Source organism: Chrysochloris asiatica, unplaced genomic scaffold (assembly GCF_000296735.1).
Source record: "Chrysochloris asiatica unplaced genomic scaffold, ChrAsi1.0 scaffold00033, whole genome shotgun sequence".
NCBI lineage: Eukaryota > Metazoa > Chordata > Mammalia > Afrosoricida > Chrysochloridae > Chrysochloris > Chrysochloris asiatica.
Window position 1 is genome coordinate 4,364,143 of NW_006408551.1, and position 25,456 is coordinate 4,389,598.

Sequence of the window (25,456 nt, forward strand, 5' to 3'; positions counted from 1 at the left end):
ACCAAAATGTGGATACACCACATTCATGCTTTTGGAATTTTCCTCTTCCCTGCACCCCCCACATTCATTTCAGGCCCAGGACTGCAATTTTGTCAAAAACAAACCAGGCCCAGCACTCCAAGTTTAGAAAGAGAATTTTTACACAGAGTCAAAAGAACGGAAATCAGTTACGTGTCCTCTTCCAAGGCAGGGAAAAGACCTCCTTCCCCACAGGTTCAAGACTATGGCTAGGTGGTGAGGAAGGCAGGCCCAGGCCCAGGCCCAGGCCCAGCCAGTGAGGAGACATGGAAAAGGCCCATGCCAGGCACTTGGCTGTAGACAAGTGCAGCTCTTGGGCCACAGGACTCCATGGTCACTGGGGTACTGGTTCTGGAAATATGTTCTCATCTTCCCAGAAGTGCTGTCTTTCTGTCTGCAGCAGCTGGCTGGAGAAAGGCATATGCCTGGGGTGCCCAAAGGCAGCCTCGGACCCTTCCTTTCTCCTTGGCATAAGTCTTACAACACTGAGGAAAGGCCATGGGTTTGGCAAAAGAGCCTTCAATAGTCTTCATCCCTACAGAGCTTAGTGGCTCTTAAGCTGACAGGAGAGGAGACGAACTAACTTGGGGAGACTCTTGACCTTTCCACTTCTCCCCCAACCTGAAACACTGTATATACGGTTGCCATAGTTCAAGGCAAGTCACACCCACACATACATTCATTCACACACACACACCCTATCTCAGGAACCCAACTGAGGGAGCAGGGAGCTCTGGTGTCGGTCTGGTATTTGCCCACTTGGCATCTAATCTGTCCTAAAGTTCTTTCCAAACACTTCTCACTATATCCAGGCCCCATCTGGTGAGGCGTTGCAGCTTTCCCTCTGGCTGATCATAAAGGCACAATATCGGAAAGTCCCCTACTGGGATGGCCGTTGCTTGGAAGCAGGGAAGGCTAAGGGGCCCGCAGCTGCCCAAGGCTGGTGTAGACATCCTCTGCTCCACTCAACTCCTCAAAGATTGGGATCAGGTTCAGCAACTCAGTGTCTGCCATGTCATCAAACCAAGACTGCACAGGCACCTGGGGCAGGGAAAAAGCCTGAGTAAATTCCAGACTATCAGCTCTTCTCTTCCCTCACCCCAAAGCTCCCACACTTCTCCCACCCAGACAGAGACTCCCAACTGCAGCAGTGTGGGTGCATCTGGACCACTCACTGCATTCTCTGGGTGGAAGATGTAAGACGCAGGTGAGTTGTCCAGGATGAGAGTTTTCCTCAGGTCCCTCCCCAGGCGGCTGAGATCCTTAACATAGCATCCCTGGTGGAATACACAGGACTCCCGGAACAGGCGGGCCCGGAACACCCCACACTGGTCCAGCAGATCTGTCACCGGGTCAGCATACTAGGAGGAAAAAATATGCCTTTGTTTGGACACAGCCTGAGTCCAGTCCCTAGCAGGGGTTATCCTGTGAACCAACAATGATCTGCGAGACCACCCCTGTACAGCCACGTTTCCTGGTTCCTCTCTACTCCTGCCCTCAGGTACCTTGGCCAGGCTGGCAGTGAAGAGGACACATTCGAAGAGTTCCCCCATTCGTCTCAGGAACTCATCCACATAAGGCCTCTTGAGCACGTACACCTGAAGAAAAGCAGAGGGGCTTGTGGAAGGCATCCCTGCAATGTTGAAGCATTGCCCTCTTCATCACTTACACATAACATAGAACAGTAAGCAGGTTCAGATTTTGCTCTGCCCAGACTCCTACACCCCAGTCACTCAAATCACCTGGTCCAGAGACCAGGGCACTGGCTTCTGCTGGCTTGTGACGTCAACATTAGCCCAGCTCAGGAAGAAAACGCAAATGCCAATGTGCCAAGAGACATCTCTGTTTCCAGCGGTGGACCATCAGCTGCCTCCAAAAACAAGTAATCAAGAATAGGCCTCACAGATGGAAACAGCCTATCCTGGATTACTTGAATCCAGCCACAGCCTGTGTGGGAGCTTCCTGTCCTTGGTTCTGGCAGGACCATCTGGCCATGTCACCATCAGAACAATGCAAACATTTCCTTGCACCCTCACACAGTTCTTCCAAACTGCACCTTCCTCCGTCCATCTCCCCATGACCTTAGTGCAGACATGTGCACCTTACTGCTCGTATGAACCCCTTTGAGCTTGTTCCTGCCATCTACCCGTGTCTATTCATTGTTATCTTGCAGTTTGGCCTAAAGAAAGGTCCCCCATCTGTCTGCATTCTATTGCTTCCCTGCCTCCAGCCTCTCTCCCTCTCAACCACCTACATAGAGCTGCTCCTAGAGCCATTGCCTTTAAAATCCCCTTTACCCATATCCCTAGCTCACAGCCTGGGCCTGCTCATTGCTCTGCCTCCTGGACTGCACCAAATTGCCCACCAATTCACCTGCCCCCTTTATACCAGTGTAGGAACCCTCTGCCCCAGGCAGCTGTATCTTTGTTCCCTTTAGACTGATAGCTCTTCAACCTTCAACATGTCCCATCCTTCTTTCTGACTCTTCACCAAAAGTTGTCTTCTGCAGGCAGCCCTACGTCATTTGAATCACATCCCTTTTCTATTATTTATGACCCTTTCTTAAGAAACAGGAGTTCACAAGGTGTTTGCCTGTTTGAAAATCTGCCAGTCTTTTTGCCATGGAATTTGTGCAAAGATGAACAAATCTTAGAAGAAATATAGCCAGAATGCTCCTTAGAAGTGAGGATGGTAAGACATTGTCTCATGTACTTTGAGGGACCAGTCCTGGAGAAGGACATCATGCTTGGTAAAGTGGAGGCTCAGCATAAAAGAGGAAGACCCAAAGAGATGGAGTTCAACAACGGGTTCAAACATAACAATTTGAGGTTGGCACATGACTGGGCAATGTTTTGTTGTCTACAGGGTTGCTAAGAGTTGGGAAATGACTTGATGGCACCTAACAGCAACACTTACCTAGACTAGAGGGCTGATGGACAAGGTCTGAGCTGACTGAGTGGGGACTGTAGCTGTGCCTGGCAGAGCACTTTGTTGTGGGAGTAGAGAGCCTCTAATGGACACAGAATAGGGACAAAAAACCACAGAAGCCTTCTATTCCATTTTCCTACAAGTAACTCTACTATCTGTCTGGGTCACCAAAGAAATGTCAAGACTACCAGGGCATCTGCTTCCATTGGTCCCTGACTCTAGGGTGAGTAGGCAGGCCTTAGAGTAAATGATCTTTTACTATCAAAGCTGAATGATCCTTAACCCTGGACTGAGCAGGCTATGCAGAGCTGGAGTCTGGTCTTATTTAGACTCTGTCTTCTGTATACTTTAATACTCTTTTACTTTGACAGATGTATACTGAGCATGTACTAGGACAGTATAGGGACCCTAGGAGAGGGAGGTAAGAGAAGGCTTCACAGAAGAGATGCTTGGGCTGGGAGGGAAACATTTACTAGCTAAATGGGGGTGGCAAGGGCATGAGGGAGAGGGCATTCCAGAAGAGAAAAAGGTCTGTACTGGCTTCCATGCCTGTGACAAGCAGAGGCACCAACTACTCAGGATTGTTGTTGTTGTTGTGAAGTGCCCTCGAGTTGATTCCAACCCACAGTGACCCTGTATAGGGTTTCCAAGGAGCAGCTGGTGAGCTTGAACCACCAATCTTACAATTCAAATGACTTTGCCTTCTGATGCATTAACCCACAGCGCCACACCAGGACTAGAGAAAATGAAATTATGATGTTGTTGCTGTTAAGTACCATCAAGTCAGTTCTGACTTAGCAATCCTGTTTAGGGTTTCTGAGGAGCAGATGGTGGGTTGGAACTGTTGACCTTGTTAGCAGTCCAGTGGTGATCCTCCTACAGCGCCATACCAGGGCTCCATAATTGTGATAGTTTAAGGTTGAAGTCAACTTGGCTGGGCTGGGGTTCTCTGTGGTTTAGTAGTTAAGTTGTAATCAATTTCATGATGTAACCACCTCCATGATGTGATCAGTCCTAACCTGATGTAATTACCCTATGTGTTATAAATTCTCACTCCTATGATATTAATCTACAGGATTAGGTTGTATCTTGACTCAAGCAGAGGTCCCAGGAACCTCCTACCACCAAGGGAGAGCTGGGAGCAGAGAGCAGCATCCTTTTGGCCTGGGGTCCCTATACTGTGAAGCTCCGAGATCCAGAGGAAGATCAATGCCAAGCTGCATGGAGATCGCCAAGGAATTTGGGCCTACAGATGCCGAACAAAGGAGACAAGGACCTTTCTCCAGAGCTGACAAAGAAAGAAAGCCTTCTTCTAGTAACTGGCACTCTGAATTTGGACCTTTATCCTCCTAAACTGTAAGAATAGATTTCTGTTTGCTAATGAATATACTTGTGGTATTTCTGTTATAGTAGCATTAGATAATCATTAGATTAAGGTACTAATAAATCATTTAATAGGATACCCAAATAGGGGGTGACCAATAAATGACAGCCATGACCAGTGTTGGAGTCCTGGTATTGTGCTGCAGGATCACATTGGACTATTAACTGCAAGGTTGGCAGTTCAAACCCACCAGCTGCCCCTTGGAAATCTTATACAGGGTCTCTTCTGAGTTGAAACTGATTTGACACAGCACTTTACAAACTAAACAATTATTGTCCTGGTGTGGCACTGTAGGATAAGCACTGGACTGACTGTAAGGTAGATTTGATTCACTAAGTTGGTAGGTCAAACCCACCAGTCACTTCTTGGAAACCCTTATACAGGGTTGTTATGAGTATGAACTGATTGGATGGCACGCAACAACAACATTGTTAAATAATGCAAATTTGTCTTTCACATAGCTTGGCAACGAAGAGGGGGAAAAAAAAGATGATGATAAGAGGGAGATATAAGGCTAAGAAAGGAGCCCCAGAAGCTTAGTGGGTTATGAGTTGGGCTCCTAACTGCAATCTACCGGTAGTTCTGTGGGAGAGAGATGAAGCTTTCTGCTCCTGTAAAGATTTACAGTCTCAGAAACCCTATACAGGGTTGCTATGAGTCAGAACCGACCACAAGGCACCACACATCACCACCACCAGCAGGCTGACAACAGAGTCCTGGTGCCACAATAGGTTCATTTGGGCTGTTAAGTATCAGGTTGACAGTTCAAATCCACCAGCCCTTCTTGGAGAGAAAGATAAGACTGTCTGCTCCTATGAAGATTTAGTCTCAGAAACCTTATGAACAGTTCTACTCTGTCCTTTAGGGTCTCTCTCTGTCCACTGAGCCAGACTTGATTCAATGGCAATGAGTGTTATGAGGCTGAATGTATTTTCAAGATGAGGAAGTCTTGGGTGTGAAATCACCAGTAAAAAGGGCGAGAATGAAGTTACACATGTGGTGAGGGGCAGAGGATCCCGAGTCCAGGTGGATGACAAAAGGCAGGCGGAAAGTGGCCTGGCAGGCAGCTCACCTGGTGCGTGGTCCCCTCAATCTCTACAGGCACTATGAAGTCAGCATTGTTGATTGGCTGGAAGGATAGACAAGTTCATGAGGTGTGCATGGTATAGAGGAAAACAAGTAGATCCCAACACTGCCTGGCTGGTCCCCTGCATAGCTCTTCCCACCATCAGCCCAGTACAGGCTGTGATCCCCTTTTACTTTTTCCTACTAAACCCCTCCTAACTGAGCTACAAGAAATTCGGGGGCTTCTTGAGGTAACAAACAACCTGCTTTGTAAAGGAAGTTCAAGGCTGGTTTAACTCCTTGTATGGAGTCCTGGTGTGGTGCTGTGGGTTAATGCGCCAGACTGCAAAGCCGTTTGAACTACAAGGTTGGCGGTACAAGTTCACCAGCTGCTCCTCGGAAACCCTACACAGGGTCGCTATGGGTTGGAACTGACTCGATGGCACACAACAACAAAACATGGAGCCTGGTGGCTCACTGTGCTATCTAGTCACTGGAATTGGCCACATAGCACAAAGTAGGAGGTGGGGACTCCTACTCAACAACGTCCTTCGGTGTCGTCTTCAGATGTATGTGACACTGGGGTGGCCAAAATGCCAAAGTCTGCCACTCTCCCAGCCCCCCCTACCCTGCCGGCCACATCATGACACTGACTACCAGGGTCACAAAGGGCTCCCAATGTCACATTACCTTAAAGGAGCTGTGCACAAGGGTTTCATCCAAGTCAATGACCACACATATCCTTCCTTGATCTTCCTCTGTCACCTCTGGGAGCAGGCAAGTCCCTGGGATCTGAAACCAGAGCCAGGCTGCTGAGATCTGCCCACCAAGAAAGCCCCATTATTCATTTCAGCAGAACTCTAGAAAGAGATGAGCTGATCGTGAAGACAGGAGACCCTCAATTTCAGTAACCCAAGAATGGTCCCAGTTTGGTGGTAAGGCGTAGAGAAAGAGGACAAAGAGGTGGCTGCTTGGTTTCCGGCCTCCCACTGGGACAATTAAAGTAATCTAGACATTGGAGAGGAGGTCAGGGCTAGAGTGAGAAGTACAGGAGCTGTGGAAAGAGGGCATGTAGCTCCGGCAGTTTCCCCAAATCCAATATGCTTTGCAGATAATAAGCCCTCAGCAAATTTCTGGAACAAATTGCCTCCCAGGGTGAGGAGCTGACCACCAGTCACCAAACAAAAGGGGTATCATCCTATGAAGCGAGATAGGGTCGTGGGTCCCAGGTTTCTGAGCATTTACTTGGACAGATTCACATACCTGATAAAACTGGTACTGGAGACATTGGAGCAGATCCGACTGGAGGAAAGAAGCAGGCTATCAGTGCCCACCTACCAATGCCTCCCCTGCCCCATCCCAACCTACTGTTTCCACCTCAGGACTGGAGGACAATTTTCTCCCTGTGACTCTGGCAACCAGAAGTTTCTAACATGACAAAAATTAACTTTTCTCAGGAGCTGGGCAGAAAGGGGAAAAGGCCAGTTTCCTTTCCACACTAGGACTGAAGGGAAGGAAGAAGACAGTGTTGCTGTGCTCAGCTGGACAAACTGATGAACAGGAACTTAAGCAAGTCAGAAGCTTGAAGGAAATGTGTGAAAACCAAGATCCTAACGCTGCACTTCGGTAGTTTAATCTCTTGCTCAGTAGTCCTTTGACTTCCCATGAAGTCCCTGAAACTTCTCTTTGAGTACACTTTATCTATACTCCCCTGGGAGGGTAAGAGGGGGTGCTGTGCTCCTCAAAACACCAAATAAACCAGTATGAATATACGCCCATTGTGGGCACCCATAAAGTGTGAGGGAGGCAGAGTGCAGAGATAACAGAAATCCTTCCTCTTCCTCCTGATAAGAAAAATGTTACAGTGTAAAGAGTTTTTAAGTGTCCTTGATGAAAATCTTGAAAAAAATTCTATCACTTAGAAAAGCTTAATGTTGGCATTTCAGTGTATTTCCTTCAAGTTTGTTGTATCACTGTTTTTTCCCATAGTAGGATATATGTTGTTGTTGTTAGCTGCCGTCGAGTTGGTTCTGACTCAAGGTGACCCCATGGGTGCAGGGTAAAATGACTTCATGAGGTTTTTAAGGTCATGTCCTTTCAGAAGCAGATTACCAGGTCTGTTTTCTGGGATACCACTGGGTGGGTTCAGCTAGCAGTCGAGCACTTAGCCATTTGTGCCGACCAGTAACTTTGTTGTTGTTGTTGTGTGCCATCAAGCTGGTTATGGCTCATAGTGAACCTGTATATATGGTTCCCAGATTGTAAATCTTCAAAGGAGCAAAAAGTCTCATTTTTCTCCTGCAGAGCGCCTGATAGATTTGAATTGCTAGTGGATTCAAGGTGCATTTCACTAACTTGATGCCATACAGTTTACATTCTGATTTTTGACAGTGTTACAATTCAATACTTTTCCATGTTATTGCTAACTTGTAAAAATGTAACACTGTTATGCTGCACTTTATTTTATCCCTTCCCTGTTATTGGATAATGAAGTGATTTTTCATTGGTTTGATGTCTGTAGCCTGGTTTTGAGCAAGAAGGGTGGGTGAGGCTTTGGTGTTTTAGGGAAGGACATCACTGGCACTGGTGGCAGGGTTCTTTTTGGACAGGGTTGGTTCTAACCTTAAAATGTTGGCAGTATCTTTTGGTTATTGTGACAAATCAAAAATGCCCACACATTTCCCAATGCCTCTCAGAGGTACAGGTGCGAGTTGCTGGTGGGGGTTGGGTTATCAAGGATGTGGTAGAAGAGTGGTAGAATTTCAATTCTTTGGTTCCCTGTAAATTGGGTAACCTAGAAGGTAGCTTTGTGTAATAAAAAAACAACAAACAATGACTGCAGAGCCAAGAGAGATCTGAGTTAGAACCCAAGCACTATCATTTATTAACCACGAGCCCTTCAGGAATCCACTTAACCCCTTTATTTCTCAGTCTCCATGTCTGTGTAGTCATAATCTGGTAAATCTCTTTGCAGGGCTGCTGTGTGGATCACACAGAACAACATATGCAAAGCATCTTGAATACTTCCTGAGCCTGGAAGGATCTGGACCACAGAAGCACTCAGAAATCACAGGGATATCTCAACAGGAGACTCACACCTCAAGTGGGAAGCAACAGAAATGATAATGGGCCCGAGTAAATGACAGTGGCAGTGACCCCTGTAAGTCTGAGAGCTTTGCAACTTTAGTAATGACACCTTGCTACAGTCCACAGGTACCCCCCACTAGCAATCCTCGCCTGCACCTGGTGACCCTGATACAAGTACCTTAGCAATGGTGTTGGTTTCCTCCTTGTATGCAGCAAGCTCAGTAGAGGAGCTTGACTGGCCAACATGCTGGGCACGAAAACAGCAGAAAAGGGCCTTGAAGATATTACGCCCACGAGGCTTCTTGGGAGAGGATTTGGAGACTAGGCCTAGAACAAAGGAAATGACAGAGGCATTAGTTATAGGCACCCCATGCCTGTACCCTCTTCTAGTCTCTAAGTTTTATTAGATCTCATAGTATGTGCGTGGTGAGTGACCAAATAATAAAATGTTGAAGTACTATGCCAAAGCAAGGCGTTTAAAAGACTATCTTAACAAAACTGTCAAATAACACTGTCTCCAAAGAACTGGCATTCTACTTCCATAAAAACAGACACGTTTTTAATTCATCGTCTTCTTCTTACAGCAGAAAACAGAAGAATCACCTTACTCTCAGATCTAGGAAATGGGGGATCAGAGCTGTAGAGGATTTGATTCACGCCACTGGGAGAGGCCTCCGAGACAAGATCAAATATAGAATCCATTCATTCATTCTAGAATCCAGGTGTTTTGCAATACCCCACTATGGTGCCCTCAAAATTGAATCCACAAGGAAAACTCCCTAAACAAGTAGCCTGGTATTGGTGGTGGTTGTATGCCATGGAGTTGGTTCTGACCCACAGTGATGCTGTATAAGGTTCCAAGGCTACATAATCTTTATGGGAGCAGAAAGCCTCATCTTTCTCCTGCGGAGTGGTTGGTAGACTTGAACTGCTGTTCTTGTGGTTAGCAGCCCAGCTCGTAAATTCACTATGCTACCAGTGCTACACAAGTAACTTAGTCCCTTTCAAGTAAGCAGGAGCTGCAGTTCTGATGATAAACTGCAGGTCTGGTCAGTGTCAACGTTCCATAAACGTTGGCTCAGTGGTTGCAGAACGGAGTTCAACTTAATCTAAAAACGCCAGAATTGCCACAGACCCTATGTTCACCCCTTTTTTCCTTCCCATGCTCCAAGTCACTTTCTTTAATATTTCCGTCCCTCAAAGACACATGGCCTTACTGGTAAACCACAGGTGGACCATCCCTTGGGACATACACATTTAGCCTCTCTGATGTATCTGCTTTTCAACTGCAGTGCTCAGTTCTTTGAAAATTTGGGCTTTGGAGATAGGAAGTCATTTTAAAGAAAAGCTTGATAAGGCAGCCCCATAAAAGGCAAAGATGATATAAAAATTTATGAGTCAACCAGAAATGGATTTCAGAGTACCTTTTAAAAGTTGCTTTTAGTTTAGCTGAACTGTTCCAAGAACTGTGAGCACAAGCCGGAAGACGTGGTAGTATCATGGCCAGCAGGTGGTGCTGCACAACCACAAAGGTCCCCTCTCCCGAGGACCTGAGCCGAATATGGGCCTAAAGATGAAGTCCCAGTCATTCCACTGTAAAGCTTGGGGAACTACTCTACAGGAAAATAAATGGCAATGCCTGTTTTGATAGAGAAAGAAAAACAAACTGTGCCATTTAGGACAACTTCCTGTGTTGTTCTTGGTGGAAGGGAGGGGAAGGGAAGGGAAAGACAATGTATGTGGTGGTGGCCACTCAGAAGTCAACAAGCTTCTGGCTCAATCCTTTGAGCAAAAACCAAGGAGGCCCTTTCAGAAATGAAGACTCATTAAATGCCCTGTTACTGGGCTGCCTGTGTCTCTGGAGAAGAAGCGAAAGAAGAGAGAAAATAAAACTTTATTCCCTAGGACCAAAGGTGAGGAAATGGCTCCTAAGCAGCAGTCAGTCAAGTGGCAGTCACCTCTCCCGCGAGAATGACAGACTCGGAGCTCTGACTCAACAGAAAGACCAAGAACTTCCGGCAGGTGCAGACAGAGGCCTTCAGACCACAGACGCCCTTCTGAGCAGTCAGTCCAGAGAGCTCCCTCTTCCCCTCCCTGGGTTAAATAAAGGCAGGTGCCCTGACATAGGTATGACCATTGGAAATTATTTAGAAAATGACTGGGCTTTCTCAGCAATTAACTAAAAACTTGGTTATCTACTCTTAAGCTCTTGATCCTGGTAGAAAAAAATCAAGATTTCAAGGGACTGGGGATTTTGTCACCAAGGAAGAAGTTGCACTGGTAAACCACAGGTGGACCATCCCTTGGGACATACACATTTAGCCTCTCTGATGTATCTGCTTTTCAACTGGATTAAGGAGACAAAGTTCAGAGCAGAGCCCAGCAGGATGAGTGATTTCTTGGAATTCACCCTATTAATAATAATCCATCCAAGACTGGAGGGAAAGGCCAGCTTCCCCACCTGCCTGCACAACCCACATTAAATTCTAAGCCTGGGGACTCTGGGCAGACACTGACACAAAGCTCCAAGACCAAAGCTGAACCACAGCTTTTCCTTTGGTTTATGGTTTCCTCACGCAGAACCACAATTAGAGGCTTAACCGGCACACGGAGTCGGGTTTTCTTGAAGAGAGGCCATCAAGAACGCAACGAGCATCTCAGTGACAGGTGCTGTGAAGGCTGAGTAATCCTGAGAGGCAGTGGGTGAGAGGGCAGCTGGCTGGGGCCATGATGAGACCTACAGGTCTGTCTGCTCCCACCACAGGAGGCCTGAGGGCAGAAATGACAGGGAGCTTGGGGGATGGGGGCACTCCTCAGCTTGGTCGGACTCTGCAGGGGATGAGGATCTTCTAAAAACACACTGTGACCAGGTAATCCCTGGGCCTCAAAGACCACAAATGCCTTGACCTCAGGGACACACAGGAGTTTAGGCTTTGGAACAGAGCACAGAGAGCTGTTGCACGCCTGGGGAGGGTACCCCAGACTCACAACACGGTCAATACCCCAGATGTCCCTTACTACTCCCTCCCCCACTGAGGCTCGCTCCACTTCCCTCAATTCTTCAGCAGGCTGCCTATTCTCCTTACCTCTATGAACACTTTCTGAGCATGCATCAGGACTTGCCTCTGCCTCCCTGCAGCATGGCTGCCTTCTGATGGGGCTTGCAATGACTTTAGCCTGGAAGTCTTTGGCCTTCAGCCCTCTGAGTGAAGCAGGTGCTCAATAACCCTGACTAGCTGAGTAGAATTCTATACAGCTGGACTCTGGGAAAGCCACAGCCCTGATGGGTAGGAAGTAGAAAAGTTGGGCCCTAAAGGAGTTAAGCGCCCAAGGCAAGCCCCTTGGTCTTTCTGGCCTCAGTTATGCTTACTGAGCACTGACACTGTGTCAGGCCTATGCTTGACACTTTACAAAGTTATCTCATTTAGTTCTCACTGCAAGGTTGGTGGTTCAAGCTCACCAGCCGCTCTTCAGAAACCCTATACAGGATTGCTATGAGTAGGAACTGACTGGATGGCAATTAACAACAACATTTTCATTAAGGGAAACTGAAGTATAGAGAAGTTAGGCAATGTGCTCAAAACCACACAGCTAGTTTGATAGTAGAGTCAGGATTTAACCAAGATCAGCCTGAAACCAGAGCCACGGCTCTCAACCACTACCACATAAGGGGTCCTAGGCTCAAGGGCATCATGAGAATTTACTAGCTCAAGAGCTGGCATTATCAAGATCTCCTCCCTTTTGTTATATTCCCCTCTAAGATGAGTTGGTGTAAAGGAATGGTCTGAGATCCTGCCCGTCTTTTTAGTTGTCCTCTTAGGCAGGTCATTAAAGGTGAAAGGAGGAAAGCACAATATGAGGATTCTGTTCCAGGCCCTGTACCTGCTCCATGAAGCAAATACCTCTAGGAGAGCAAAAGGACAATTGGGGGGGGGGAGGAGCCAGAAGCTTTGGTCCAAGACCTGCTTTGTCTGGAGGTTTAAGGGTAAGGGGATCTAGTCAGAGTCTTTCAAATGGTTCCTTTCAGCCAGCACTCAGCACTCCATTTCTCCAAGTGTGTGTGCCCATCCCCAGGAAAGAACACAGGGCACAAAATGATTACAGGTCCATGGGGGATTTCATTATACATGTTCTCCCCAATGAGGTGGGCAGAATTTCAGTGGGGGCCATAGAACTCCATGACCAGCTGCTCTCCCCACTTTATGCCACAACACCCCCAGTCCTCTTCTCCTGCCTAGCTGATGATGTGCATCTGCTCTCCCTGCTCCAAACATCTGGCTGGGGGTGGGATGTTGCAGTGGAACCCCTGAGAGCAGGGAGACCAGGCCACCCTCCAGCTACCTCCCTGCTGCAGTGCTTCCTACAGAGGCAGGGTGTGAAGAAAGGAGCATGGGAGGTATCTCTCCACCTTCAGAGTCACCTGGGAACAGCCATACAACCTCTTTGAACTTCCACTCCCTCATCCTTAATTGGGATAACAGACCTCATTCTTGACTGAAAAATAAAAAATGTATTGTAGTGCGCTGTGAAAACGCTAAGCTAAATGTTGTTCTTGTTTTAAGTATTTAAAAGGGAGAGGTGACCATTAACTGGCAACAATATATGGGCCTCATTCTAGAAATAGCCACATATCAGGAGCTGCCTCTCCACATCATTTATTCACTTGCAGACTACCAGAACTCTGATGAAGAGCTAAAACACAACATCCAGTCCCAAATCCACTACAAAGGGCATCATGGGAATTCATTAGCTCAATTGCTAGTTTTCTAGTTCACAAACTCCCCAGCTGGTATTCTGTAAATAATGGGAAGGCACTGTGGGTTAATGCACTGGGACTGCAAAGTTGGTTTGAACTGCAAGGTCAGCAGTTCAAGCTCACCAGCCACTCCTAGGAAACCCTACACAGGGTGGCTATGGGTAGGAACCGACTTGATGGCACTTAGTAACAACAACAACAAAATGAGACTGGACATACTCTGTAAAGTAAGACCAGCCACTTGAAGCAAGTGAGCTGATTGTGCCCCCTTTCTCCACTGCCTCTAAGACGCCCAGATGAGGACACCATTTTCCTCTGCATGTGTGTGTGTGGGCGTTCGCGTGCGCACGCGCGCACACACACACACGCAGAGGAAGGCAGACCATGCCAGGACAACAGTATTTTAACCTTTTTCTGAAGGTCAGGTCCAGGTATCACCTTTGCCAATAACACAGCTTAACGTCCCAGCAAAGGAACTCCTCATATCAGCCTGGGAGTCAGGGAGTAGGCAGAAGGCAAGCTCTCAGGCTATTGAATTTTAACAAGTCCATTCATGTAGAAGGAGGCTTTCCTGGTTCAGTCCTTAGGAGGTTTCCACCTCCGTGCCCCCCTAGCTAAGACTTTCCTTTGAATATCACTATAAAACGGCCTCCCTCCCCTCAGCAATAGGAGGAAGGAGAATACTTGGACCATTTCCGGCCCTTCTTGGCTGCCTGCCTGGGTCCTGTGGCCAAAATGCATCTGATTGGGGCTCCCCATGGAGAGGAGTCCTCCCAGGTCCTTGGTAAGGGGCATCTGTGCCTTGGCTGCCGACAGGCTCTTAAGGTGCCAGGTCGATGGAAGGGTTCCTCTGACCAGCAGGTGAGTCAGCAGGGAAGAAAAGAGGGTGAGAAATGCCTAGACATCCCACACACAGAAAAGACAGGAAAACAACAGGGAGGGTGCACCACTTTCTACTGTGCCTGCTGCTGACACTGTTCTCGTTAGGTGATGTGGAAGGCAGGACCAGCACCACCTTCCACCAAAGAGCAGCTGTGATTCTGACTGGTTGGACTTTTTTTTTCTTTCCTTTAAGGCGCTTTCGCCACACTGTTCGGGCTCACACCAGTGTTCCACACTGGGACAGTCCTACCTAGGCAGATGTCTCTGTGATTGGCCCTTCCCCAGGCAGAAGGGTTCCTTCCCAATTATGTCCCTCTTTTCATCCCATGGCAGCCCTTGAAGTTCCTTACATCATCAGTCCTGGATCCTGGGTGTTCCCTGTGGGGGTGGGAGGAAGGTCACTTATACCTGCCTTTTCTCTGCCCTGGTCTCTAATCTCAACAGAGGGTCTCATCTTTAGGGACAGACCTTTGCTCAGGAAGACCACCTCAGTTTTAGGAGCAGGGCATTCTCACAACTTTAAAAAAGAGGATCAATCAAAACATCCTTTTGATTTCTGAACCAGTCTCTAAATAAGTTATTGTCCAAACACCCTAGGCAGCTCTTCTGTGCTTAAAAACACACTGGGGATGCGGATGGAGGGACTGAGTCTCAGCTCTGGAGGCCAGGGGCAGGAGAGGGGAGAAAAAATTTAATTCCCAGTAGGGACTGCAGCCCCAATCACCATATCTCCATCTTGAGCACACCATTTGTCTCCTTCAGGCTTCTAATGGAGGAGGCAGTCATCTCGGAACACAAAGCTTGGTCAGAGGCCAAGGAGCCGTTTCCTCACATATATGCCAGAGCAGGCTCAGACCCCAGGCCTACCCTAGAAGGTTCTTGAAGATGCCAGGAAGTGTTCTGATGTATCAGGGATAGACCAAGATGATATTCAAGAAAACCCAAATGACTATGTCCTCTCCTGCCTTAGCAGGAGACTCTGCCCTATGCTGGGCTGCTGGAGTAGAGGTGCTATGGTGGGGACTGAGAACCACATATGCTCACCTGGAGCTCTACCTTCCCCTCCTAAGGAGGTACTGAGCAAGCAACTGTGGGACTAACAGAAACCTGTGAAGCAGGACGTAAGTACCCCCTGGTAGCCATTTCAGTCCCTGCCATGGCCCTCTGCCCTTCATTCCTGGAAGCTTGGATTTGATTGCAGACTAAGGAGAATCCAAGTGCCTCTTTCTCCCCCAGCTCTGAAACCTGCTTTGGTTAACACACACACGATAGTAAGATGGAGAAAGAGCAGTAAAAGCACAGAAAGAATACAGTGGTCACAAAAAGTGCCACAGCCTTGACTTTTGAGTCCTGGCTCTACCACATATAATAGGTGTGTGGCCTTGGGCTTCAGTTTCTTCATCTATAAAACGGGAATACTAATATTGCTTTTATTATAGACTTTTAAAGAATGACAAGGAGCTTAGGGTGTGGTCTGACCCCAGTAAAAGCTAAGTATTAGCTCCTAGTCATTAAGTGGAAAGCACTTTCATACCCTTATCTCAGAAGTTAGCCAACCAGTTCCTTACTCACCTGCTCCTCCCCCCACCTAGGAATAGCCAACCAATGCATGTGTGTTCAACTGACAGAGCACTGAGTTGTTATTGTTAAGGGCTGTCAAGTCGGTTCCGATACATAACAACCCTGTATAGGGTTTCCAAGGAGCAGCTGGTGAGCTTGAACTGCCAACTTTGCAGTTCAAATGGCTTTGCAGTCTGGTGCATTAATCCACAGAGCCACACCAGAGCACTGAGTTAGAAGTTAGGAAACACCGCTGTGGCCCAGTTCAGTTTCTCACCAACTTTGTGGTCTTGGCAGCTTTTCTGGTGGTGGTTTTTCACTTGTCAGTCAAGAATGAAAAGGTCTTCCTTGTGTGGTCCTTTGCAAGGTGATTTCAGATCACCTGGAGGGTGACTTAAAGGCAGTTTTACAAAGAGTGGAAATGAGAAGGCTGTGAATCATGGCTAAGACTTGACTCTGGGGAATCTGAGGTTGGGGTTCTGGCTGACAGTGACCACCCATGTACCCTTGGGCAAGGTGTTTCAGTTCTCATAGTTTCTTATCTGCCAAGTGGGCATATTTTGCTTGTCTCATCAGGTTGTTATACAGTTAAATGAGACACTAGAGATTGAATGCTAGAGCAGCCTTCTAGCTCTCAATATGTGTTGTTGTTGTTAAGTGCCATCGAGTTGGTTCTGACCCATAGCGACCCTGAACAGGGTTTCCGAGGCTGTAAATCTTTATGGGAGCAGATAGCCTCATCTTTCTCCTGCAGAACCACTGGCAGTTTCGAACTGCTGACCTTGTGGTTCGCAGCCCAATGAGTAACTACTACGCTACCAGAGCTCAATATGTGTGGTAAACTATAAATATAGGATGGCATCACTGCCAGGTAAGCGAGTATTCTTACTCTTGTCCATTCACACCAGGGTGGGTTACCCAATGAGGTAAGCAGGAGTTACTTGTGGTTTCTTACTAATCTGTGATGAAAAATATGTGAAATTGTTCATGACAAATTAGTAAACTCAAGTAATCAGTCCTTACTTTGCTTATTGGATAATCTCACACTAAATCACATGCAGAAAACTTTAGGACTCCTCCCCTTGAGGAACCCACAGGATCTTTATAAACAGGAAAACTGGATCCCTTTAGGGGAATCTTCCCACTCAGGCCAAACAGGCAGCTGGGGCCACTGCTGTGATTACCTGGCTCTTCTCCAGGGACACCTGTCAAAATCACAGGGAGCATCTGGGGCACACACATGTCTGGCCCATCTGCCCACGCTCTGACTCAGTAGGTCTAGGTGGTGTCTGTATTTTTAGCAACTGTCATAGGAGATTTTGATGTGTGTCATTGGCTCAGTGCCACTGGCTGGCTACAGGTTACCATGGGTTTCTGATGAACCCTTCTAGGCCTAGAGGTCCATTTAGCCAAAGTCCTTGACCCTTCCTCCCACCATCACTGACTGGCGGTGTCTCACAAGGCCTTGGAGGACTCCTCCCTCAGCGTCTGGCTTTCTTTTTGGGGGGTCTTGTTCTACTCACCCAGCAGTCAAAACTGGGCCTGCTGTCTCTTCCTGCTAGCCCCTGTTCCCAGGACGGAGGGACCAAAAAGCTGGTCTGTATTAGGGGACTTGCGCCTTCCCATGATCTCTGCTTGGCTTTTACTGGGGTTGAGTCACATTCATTCCCTGGGAACGTTGCTGGTGGGAGACAGGAACTTCAACAGGATGCAAAGCTGTTCATATGTCACGAGATACAAGACGGTACAAAGTAAAAAGAGGTAAGAGCAGAGCCTGATGGGGTGGAGAACAGGGAACCAGGAACACCGCAGAAAGGAAAGAAATGGAGGTCCAATCAGAGATCAGATTCAAAACGCCCAGACAGTTGAAGAACAGAACCAGGCACATCCACCTCCTGTTTGGAGGTGGTCTGCTATAGTATCCCTCCTACAGTAACACATCCTGTGCCGGCACACTTAGACCTGAAGTGCAGGGCACTATGCCAGATAAAGACACTGTGTTCCAGTGAGTCTCTGCTCAGAGGGTTCCAGTTCTATGAACGTTTCCACTCTGACTTCTAGTTCCTTCATAGCTGGGCTTCATACTGGTTCAACCTCCTGCTGTTAATTTCCATTTCTACCCTGATATACTGGTGTGGCGCTGTAGGGTAAGCACTGGACTGCTAACCGCAAGGTCAGCAGTTCAAACCTACCCACCACTTTTTGGAAACCCTATGTAGGGTTGCTATGAGTGGAACCGACTCAACAGCACTTAACAACAACATACTGAATAAGAATTTACATTTTAACAAATTCCCACACCTGGGGATTTGTTCAAATAAAGACAGATTCAGTATATGGGAGAAGGAGACACAGTAGAAAAGCAGATTCTCAGCAGGGGGTTGAGTCAGAATGAACTCATTCTTCCAAGCCCAGTTCAAAAGAGATGCATATTAATGTGCTCATCTGCATCCCAGCTGGGAACTATCCCACCATTTCAGAAGAGGGAGAGAATCTTCTTAGGGACACACCCAGTCCCAAGTCCCCAAGAGAAGCTAAGTACATTCCATGCTAACTGAGGCAGGATGAAAAGCCGTTAATCCCAAAGGCTACTTGTGTGCCTTCCTAATACTGTAACCCCTAAACCAAAGCAGCAAAGAGCTATCAACTTCTCTTCAAAACTTGTCTCTATTTCTTTGTATGTTACTAAAATTCCCCTAAATTTGAAATCTCATTGAGTTAGTAAACTCTTTAATTCTAAAAACAAATTCAAATCTTAAGAGAATATGGCCCACAGTTGTCTTGAAGATTCACTATACCCATTTTTGAGGAGTTTAACAACTGAGGTCACCATGAGTCAGAAGCGACTCGTCAGTAACTAACAAGAACAAAAGTGATAGCTGAGGTGGTTTAGAAACTCTAGACTCTTCACAAGAGGTGCACGACTCCCAGGCTTCCCCCACCCCTAGAGAGCCAGACGCCAGGCAGAACATCAAAAGCCCAAAGCACAAGCTACTCATATTAAAACCCCAAGGCCACTGCTGTTGAGAGGATTCTGACTCATAGCAACCCGAAGGACTCCACAGCGCTTCTGAGGCTGTGCGTCCTTAAGGAAGTAGACTGCCTCATCTTTCTCCCCTGGAGCAACTGGTGGTTGTTGTCAACTGCGACCTTTCCTTTAGCAGTCCAGCACTGCCATAGGACTCCCTGCTATTCATATGTGGTGGTGTTAAGTGCCGCGGAGTTCCTTCCAACTCACAGTGATCCTGTATAGGGTTTCCCAGGAGCGGCTGGTGGGCTTGAACCACTGACCTCATGGTGAGCACTGCTTATTCTATAGCACCACACAGATAAAATCCCATCCCAAGTCATACTGCCACAAAGGAGGGTGTCTGTGCAGCAAGACTGTTTGCTTCCAGAAGTTCCAAATCCCGACACATCAGTGTCCCCTCTGACCCTTAGCCACCTGTTGTTAACGATAAACCCACATGACTTGATAACTGCACTGTGTCCTTGGGGAACTGGAGGAAGGAGGAGGTGTGGTCGAGTTATGTAATAAAGATGCTAACATTTACCAATCACCTACCAAGTGCCAGTTAAGTGCTATAAGGTTTATACATATGGTTTCCGTGGAGCAGCTGGTGAGCTTGAACCATCAACCTTGTGGTTCAAACTGACCTTGCAGTTCAGCGCATTAACCCACAGCGCCACACCAGGGCTCTGCCTGATACTGTTAAGTGCTGTTGAGTCAGTTCCGACTCATAGCGACCCTATATAGGGGTTCCAAGGAGCGATGACTGGTGGGTTTGAACCTCCGACCTTGTAGTTCAGTGCACTATCCTGCAGCGCCACACCAGGACTCCAGATACTACAGGAAGGCAATTATCATTACTACAAGTATTCCCCACTTTTCGAAAGACCTACTACTCAGTACCAGTTTTCACCAACCAAAAAGAATCCTGAGGATTTTCACTTTCATGAAAAAAGGGGAAGAGTGAAACTAGCATTTAGCATTTGTTTTGCAGCAGCCATTAAAGAGGTACCTTGAGCAGGGAGAGTGGTATCACCAAGCTCCTTCCCCAGGAACTGTAATACTGTATGCACATGCCTTCTACTTCATATAGGCTGTGTACTGATTATACCGTTCCTTTTTCAATAAGTTAGTGCTCAGTGAGCTTTTATGTGTTATTTGGTAGGTTATTTTCTGAGACTGGATGCTCAAAATTTCTTTCCAGATAAATGAATGACAATTGCTTCTTCGCTTTAGGCCATTTCTGCTTATGAAAAATTTCAAAAAAATGCTCAATTTTGGATAGTGGGGGAAACCTGTATTCTGATTTTACAGAGAAGACCGACTCTCAGAACACTTGAAATCTCAAGTTAATTTCATTAAATTTTCAGAGCAAATCCAAATATTAAGATAATGTGGAGGGGGGGGAGGCAGAGAGAATGTGGCCCACAGTTGTCTTCAGTATTCAAGAGGCGTGTGGATCATGATTAAGGCTTAACTCTAAGGAAGTGATTTCACTCATTGTAAACAGGAAAGGAAAAGCAAGGATTTGAATCAATTTTGCTCCAGGCACAGTTCTTTGGAAATACTTAACACCCCATCCCCACCCCCATACTCCCTGGTCCAGGCCACCCAATCCAAGAACCAAGTCTCCCCAACTGGGAATAAAAGATGATATTCCACATCCCCCTGGTAAGCTAGCAGAAGAACTAAGAACATTGAGGAAGAAGAGGAGGAAAAGTGTGCATGCAAGGGTACACACGCATATTCATATGTCGTCTTTCTTTTCCATGCTGAGCTACAAACACTTCGATTAATTAATTCCTCTGTAATAACAGGAGTCCTGCTGTGGCACTGTGGGTTAATGCGTCAGACTGCAAAGCCATTTGAACTGCAAGTTTGACGTTTCAAGTTCACCAGTTGCTCCTCGGAAACCCTATACAGGGTCGCTATGGGTCAGAGTTGACTCAACGGCACTTAACAATAACAACAACACAGTGTTTACCATTTTAGCAAAACTCATCATTATAAGGTACTTGGAATGTCCATGAGGAGGATGAAGTGGGCACCTCGTTGCCACCCAGTTTAAGGCCCCTGTAACTTAGAAGCGAGGAGGTGTGGACACCAGCACCAGGACGCTGCCAACTCCTGAGAAGTTTTTCATGGTAATTCTGAAGTGCTGCTTGGTTGAAAGCTCAAGTTAAACTTGGCAATAGCAACTGTAAACCCCCAGCCCCAGGATACTGGGCGTTAACAAACTCTCGTTGCTGAGTTAGCAGCACTCCCTAGGGGTTCTTCTTGAGTGAGCAAACACAAGCTTAAGTTGCCACACATGTGCCTACCTCCCCCCCTACCAAAAATAAGGAAAAAAACTCTGAGAGAGCCTTGGGAGCAAGCCTCAGCAGTCACGATGTGAGCAAAAGGAGGCCAAGAATGGATATGAACAAGAAGAGGTGAGAAGAACCAGCCAGGCAGAAGGAACCAGCTATAAACATGCACCTTGAACCCTGTAGACAGTGCAAAGAGGCACCCTCCACTCCTACACACACACACAACAGCAAACTAAGGGAGAAAAGTCACAGCAAGACTCATTTCTAAGCTTTTTAAGTGAATGGCATAGCTACAAGAGCCAGAAAAACTTGCTAACATCCTAACCCCTAGGCAGAATTAGGATCTTTCAGGAGATCTTTGTGATGAGCTAAAAGATGTTCCACATGTGCGATGAGGAACCCAAGGCAGAGTCATCTCCTCCCTGCCATGAAGTGACATCAGGCCACACAGAAAACAAAAAAAAGTCCCAACTCCCGCCAAAGGACCCATGGGCCTATTTGGGCTCGAGGAAGAGGCTGCCACCACCTTCGTTCCACACTTGGGGCTGCCCCCCGCAACCCCAAAGTTGATGGCACAACATCCCAGTAACGTAGTGACATAAGTTATCTGGTTTTTGATGTTACACACAACTCTGTTCCTACTATACCAGGAAGTTATTTTACCTGTCTATCTGGGAAGATGATCCAATTTTGGTCCTTTAATCAATTATTTCAGCAACTTTGTTCTACTTCTCCTACTATAATTACTTTTGAATCATCAACACACCCAAACAGTCTAAAGCTCAAAGAACAAAATGCTAAGAAAGATTTTTAAAAGCTGTAGTGGTACAACTTCACTAAAGTCACCCAAACTAGGAGCAATTTATTTCTTTGCAAACATTTTCTTATTAATAAAATGCCACATTCCTTTTCCATTTTCCAGAGGGAGGCAAGACAGTACATGGGATATAGTGGAGGGGTTGGGGGCGGACACTTGGGGAACTCTTAAAGGGGTGAATTCAGCATCATTGGCCTTTTTGGTTTTTTTAAGATGTAGGCTTTCTTTGTAAATTTTGAGGACCTCAAAAAATTGGCTAAGTAGTTGATGGTATCCAAGCTGACCAAAAAGAAGTGTGCCTTTTCTGGAGTGCAATCAAACTAAATGGGGAGAGAGAGACTCAGCAGGCTACTGGCCTGCCAATTCAGATTCCTTCAGGGATAGTGAATCTGAAGAGCAAACCACAAAAAAAGGCAAATGAATATAGTATATCCAAGAAAATCCAACCAATATCGGTAACCTAGCAATGTCAAGATGCTAGCTGCTTGCTTTCTGCTGTGCATCTATTCTGCTTCCCTCTGGTGGCCCTGGTGGATGAAACTTCCAGTTGTGATTTGTAAATGACCCTCCAGTAATCCAGCTATTCCTAACTTTTTAATGTGGCTGGTCAGAACAGAGGGCCTGGGTAAGGGTTGTTCTTCCTGTTTCTCATCACGACTACCCCCTCTGGAATCCCTCCACATTCACATTTCTCCACCTCTAATGCACTCTTAAGGTCCTTTCCAGAGATGAGCAGTTGGGAAGAGAGGGACGTAAGCAGTGAAATTATGCACACAGCCCTCAGCAGAGCAGAGCAGCCAGCAGAGGCAGTGAAGTTGCAGCGTGGTTCACACAGCCAGTTAGTGATACAGGGAGAGCAGAGATCATGCCAAAACTGAGGTGAAGAAGGCAGGAGCTTTTCTGGGGGATTGGATTGTGAGCAGTCAAGGCTGTCCTTCCTTAGGAGCAGGCTTACTTTAAGGAAGGGCCAGTGACGCCTATGCATACACTGTCCACCCCACCCCCAATTCCACTAAGAGAATCGGGGAGAATGGCTGACCTTACCAACCCAGCTTTTTGTTCTTAGGCAAGTGTGGGGAGTTCTTGGGATCACTGTGAATCCCAAGAATAAGTGACCACTCAAATGTTGTCAAACGGGGTAGGGAATGAACCCCCCCTCCCCCCCCCCGCAGGCTCTAGGACTTCAGTACATTCTATTGCAGCACTGGCCCTTAGGGGCCCGTTTTTTGGTGTGGGTGTGGAGAAAGGTGTTGTGGGGACACCGACGCTCTGGATTTGATCCCACGAGCGTGCTCTCTTCCCAGGTAGCTCCAGTCGGGGGAATTCTCCAGAAAACAAAACAAAACAAAACAAACAAACACACTAGAGTTCCTACTTCCCATGGAAATTTTGTCCGCTATTTTGGACACATTCCTCAAGGCCAGAAGAAGACATGGAGGAGGGGAGGGACGAGTTTTTGGGGCCTCCACTGTGACAAAACCAACTGACATTCCACTGGGGCCCTAACCTTTCCCCGCCCCAGGGAAGGCCCAGGCGCCAGGCCGCTCGCGTGTCCAAGCCCACCCCAAACAGGGCCCGCGTTCCTCCTCGCGTCTCCTCCACTTGACCCTCAGGAAGGCGGGGGGCCGCGGGCAACTGCCCACAGACAACTCGCACTTTTTCGCTGCGCGATTCAGAAACACGCCGAGTCTGATGCCATCGGCGAATTATGTAACCAGGGACACCGCTCCCGGGCTAAACAAACGCGGCTCTGTGTGTGCAGCGGCGGCCCCAGGGGAGCGCACCAGGGCAGGGAGGGGCTCCGGCCGAGCCTCGGGGTCCCGCTTGTTTGCTCAGCAAGACTGGTGGGAGGCAGCCCGGAGAAGGCCCCAGGCCCAGAGCAGAGCCGAGCTCCCCAGCCCAGCGCTCTCGGAGCCCGGCCCCTCCCCCACCCAACGCCCCCGCCCCCGCCTCCGGGCGGCCAACTTGGTCTCAAGTCCCGCCGGACGCCGTCCCCGCCCGCCACCGGAGCGACCTCGGGCCGGGGGACCTGGGAAGTGCTGGACTCTGGTCCCGGCCCCGCTCCAGCTCTGCACTCTTCTGCCCACCCCACCTCTTGGTGGTCTGGGGCCGCTGCGTGCTACGTGCTGGAAAGTGACGACCCCACCAGCTCCCGACTCCTGAGGGGACAGACGCCAGTGGGCTCCCGCTCCGCGCGCGGCCCCCGTCTCCCAGCCCCGGGGGGAGGGGTGCGGTTCGCGATGACAGCTGCGCGGTGCCGCCCCTCCCCCTCGGCGCCAGGCCCGTGCAACCCCCATGGGGGGCTGAGTGTCCATCCCGACGCAAGGGCGGATGGACCAGGGGAGGTCAGTCGGAATCGTCCGGAGTCCTCGATTTTGAACCCCGGGAGGCCCAGGGCCAGGACCCGGGTTCGGGCCAGCGCTAGCCCCCTCCCCGCTGGGGGCGACGCAAAGTTTTGGGAAGTTGCTGCCCCTACCTTGCTTGGTGAGCACCAAGGCGTCTTCCCTCCGCGCCTGGGTGATGATGGAGCCGTGTTCCATCTAACAATCCCGCGGGCCCGGGCTGGCTGGGCGGGAGGACGGTCGGGCGCGCACGCTGGGCTGGGCTGGGGGGCCTGGGCGGGGGCCGACTCCGGCTCCCGAGACTCCGACTCCGCAGCTGTTCACATTCCCCCTCTCGTTCCCTCCCTGGGCCAGGAAGGGAGGCGGCCTGTACGGAGGGCGGGCGGCCGGGGCAGCGGCTCCCCCGGGTGCCCCCAGCCCCGATCCCCCAGCGGCAGCTCCGGGTTCCTCAGTTTGGGTCCAACATGGAGAATCCGGAGCGAAAACAAGAGGAGGAAATGGGACACGGGGCGGTTTCCAGGCTCCCCCCTCCCCTCCGTACTCCAGATAAACAACCCGCGGCTGCAGCGCCCACCCCCGCGCGCTTCTCAGCTCCGGACTCGGCCTCTCCAAAGCTCGCCGGCGCTTCCTGCTCCAGGGTAGTGTCCTAGAGCCGGGGACCCTCCACCTGTGAACCGCCGGGGCTGCGGACAACCAGGAGCTTTGCTGTTTTGTTACGGAAAAAGCGAATCCCCGAGGGGGGTGGGGTGGCAGGCGGGCAGGCTGACTGGGGAGACTTGAAACTGCTCCGGATCTCCGATTGGCTGTGTCAGAGAAAAGGGGCGTGGTCCCTTCTTACTATGCGTTGCGACGACCCAACAACATTCCAGTCGCTACGGTCACGCCCCCGGGCCACTCCTCCCTCGCCGGACCGCATCCGCCTATCTCCTCGGCCACACCCCCTTCCCAACTACTTAAAAGGACACTCCAAAGCTCACGTTTTCCTACTTTGTGCTTAGCGTTTGTGCTCAGCTAGTTCTCTTTCGGCTGACTGGGTCGAACCGTGAAGTTTTACCTGGATCGGATCAGGCAGGAAGGATTTGGGACAATTTTCTTACTTCCTGCTTGGCCCTCTAATAGTGGATCCACTGTTTCACACAAAAGTGGTTGTGTGCCCTGGAGTTGGTTCTGACTCATAGCGACCCTATCTAGAGGGTTTCTAGGGCTATAAATCTTTATGGAATCAGAAAGCCTAATCCATATCTCCTTGAGCGTCTGATAGATCGAACTGTTTACATTTCGGTTAGCAGCCCAACTCG

General features: G+C 48.6%; 1 protein-coding gene across 1 annotated transcript; it reads right to left on the reverse strand.

Annotated features, from left to right (window-relative positions):
- Positions 1–121: 121 nt before the first annotated feature.
- CTDSP2 (CTD (carboxy-terminal domain, RNA polymerase II, polypeptide A) small phosphatase 2) lies at positions 122–24,631 on the reverse strand. Its single transcript, XM_006859505.1, has 8 exons — positions 24,293–24,631; positions 8,661–8,809; positions 6,659–6,697; positions 6,086–6,187; positions 5,403–5,459; positions 1,524–1,616; positions 1,194–1,379; positions 122–1,059 (listed from the first exon to the last, which is right to left on the reverse strand). Exons 1-8 carry the CDS (start codon positions 24,354–24,356, stop codon positions 934–936), a joined length of 816 nt encoding a protein of 271 aa, XP_006859567.1. The 5' UTR covers positions 24,357–24,631; the 3' UTR covers positions 122–933.
- Between the last annotated feature and the right edge of the window lie 825 nt (positions 24,632–25,456).

Coding starts and splice junctions, on each gene's coding strand:
- CTDSP2 (XM_006859505.1), bottom strand. CDS start 24,356: ATGGAACACGGCTCCATCATCACCCAGGCGCGGAGGGAAGACGCCTTG. Junction 8,810..24,292: donor CTTGGTGCTCACCAAGCAAG/GTAGGGGCAGCA, acceptor CCTTTGTTCTAG/GCCTAGTCTCCAAATCCTCT. Junction 6,698..8,660: donor AAACCAACACCATTGCTAAG/GTACTTGTATCA, acceptor TCTTTCCTCCAG/TCGGATCTGCTCCAATGTCT.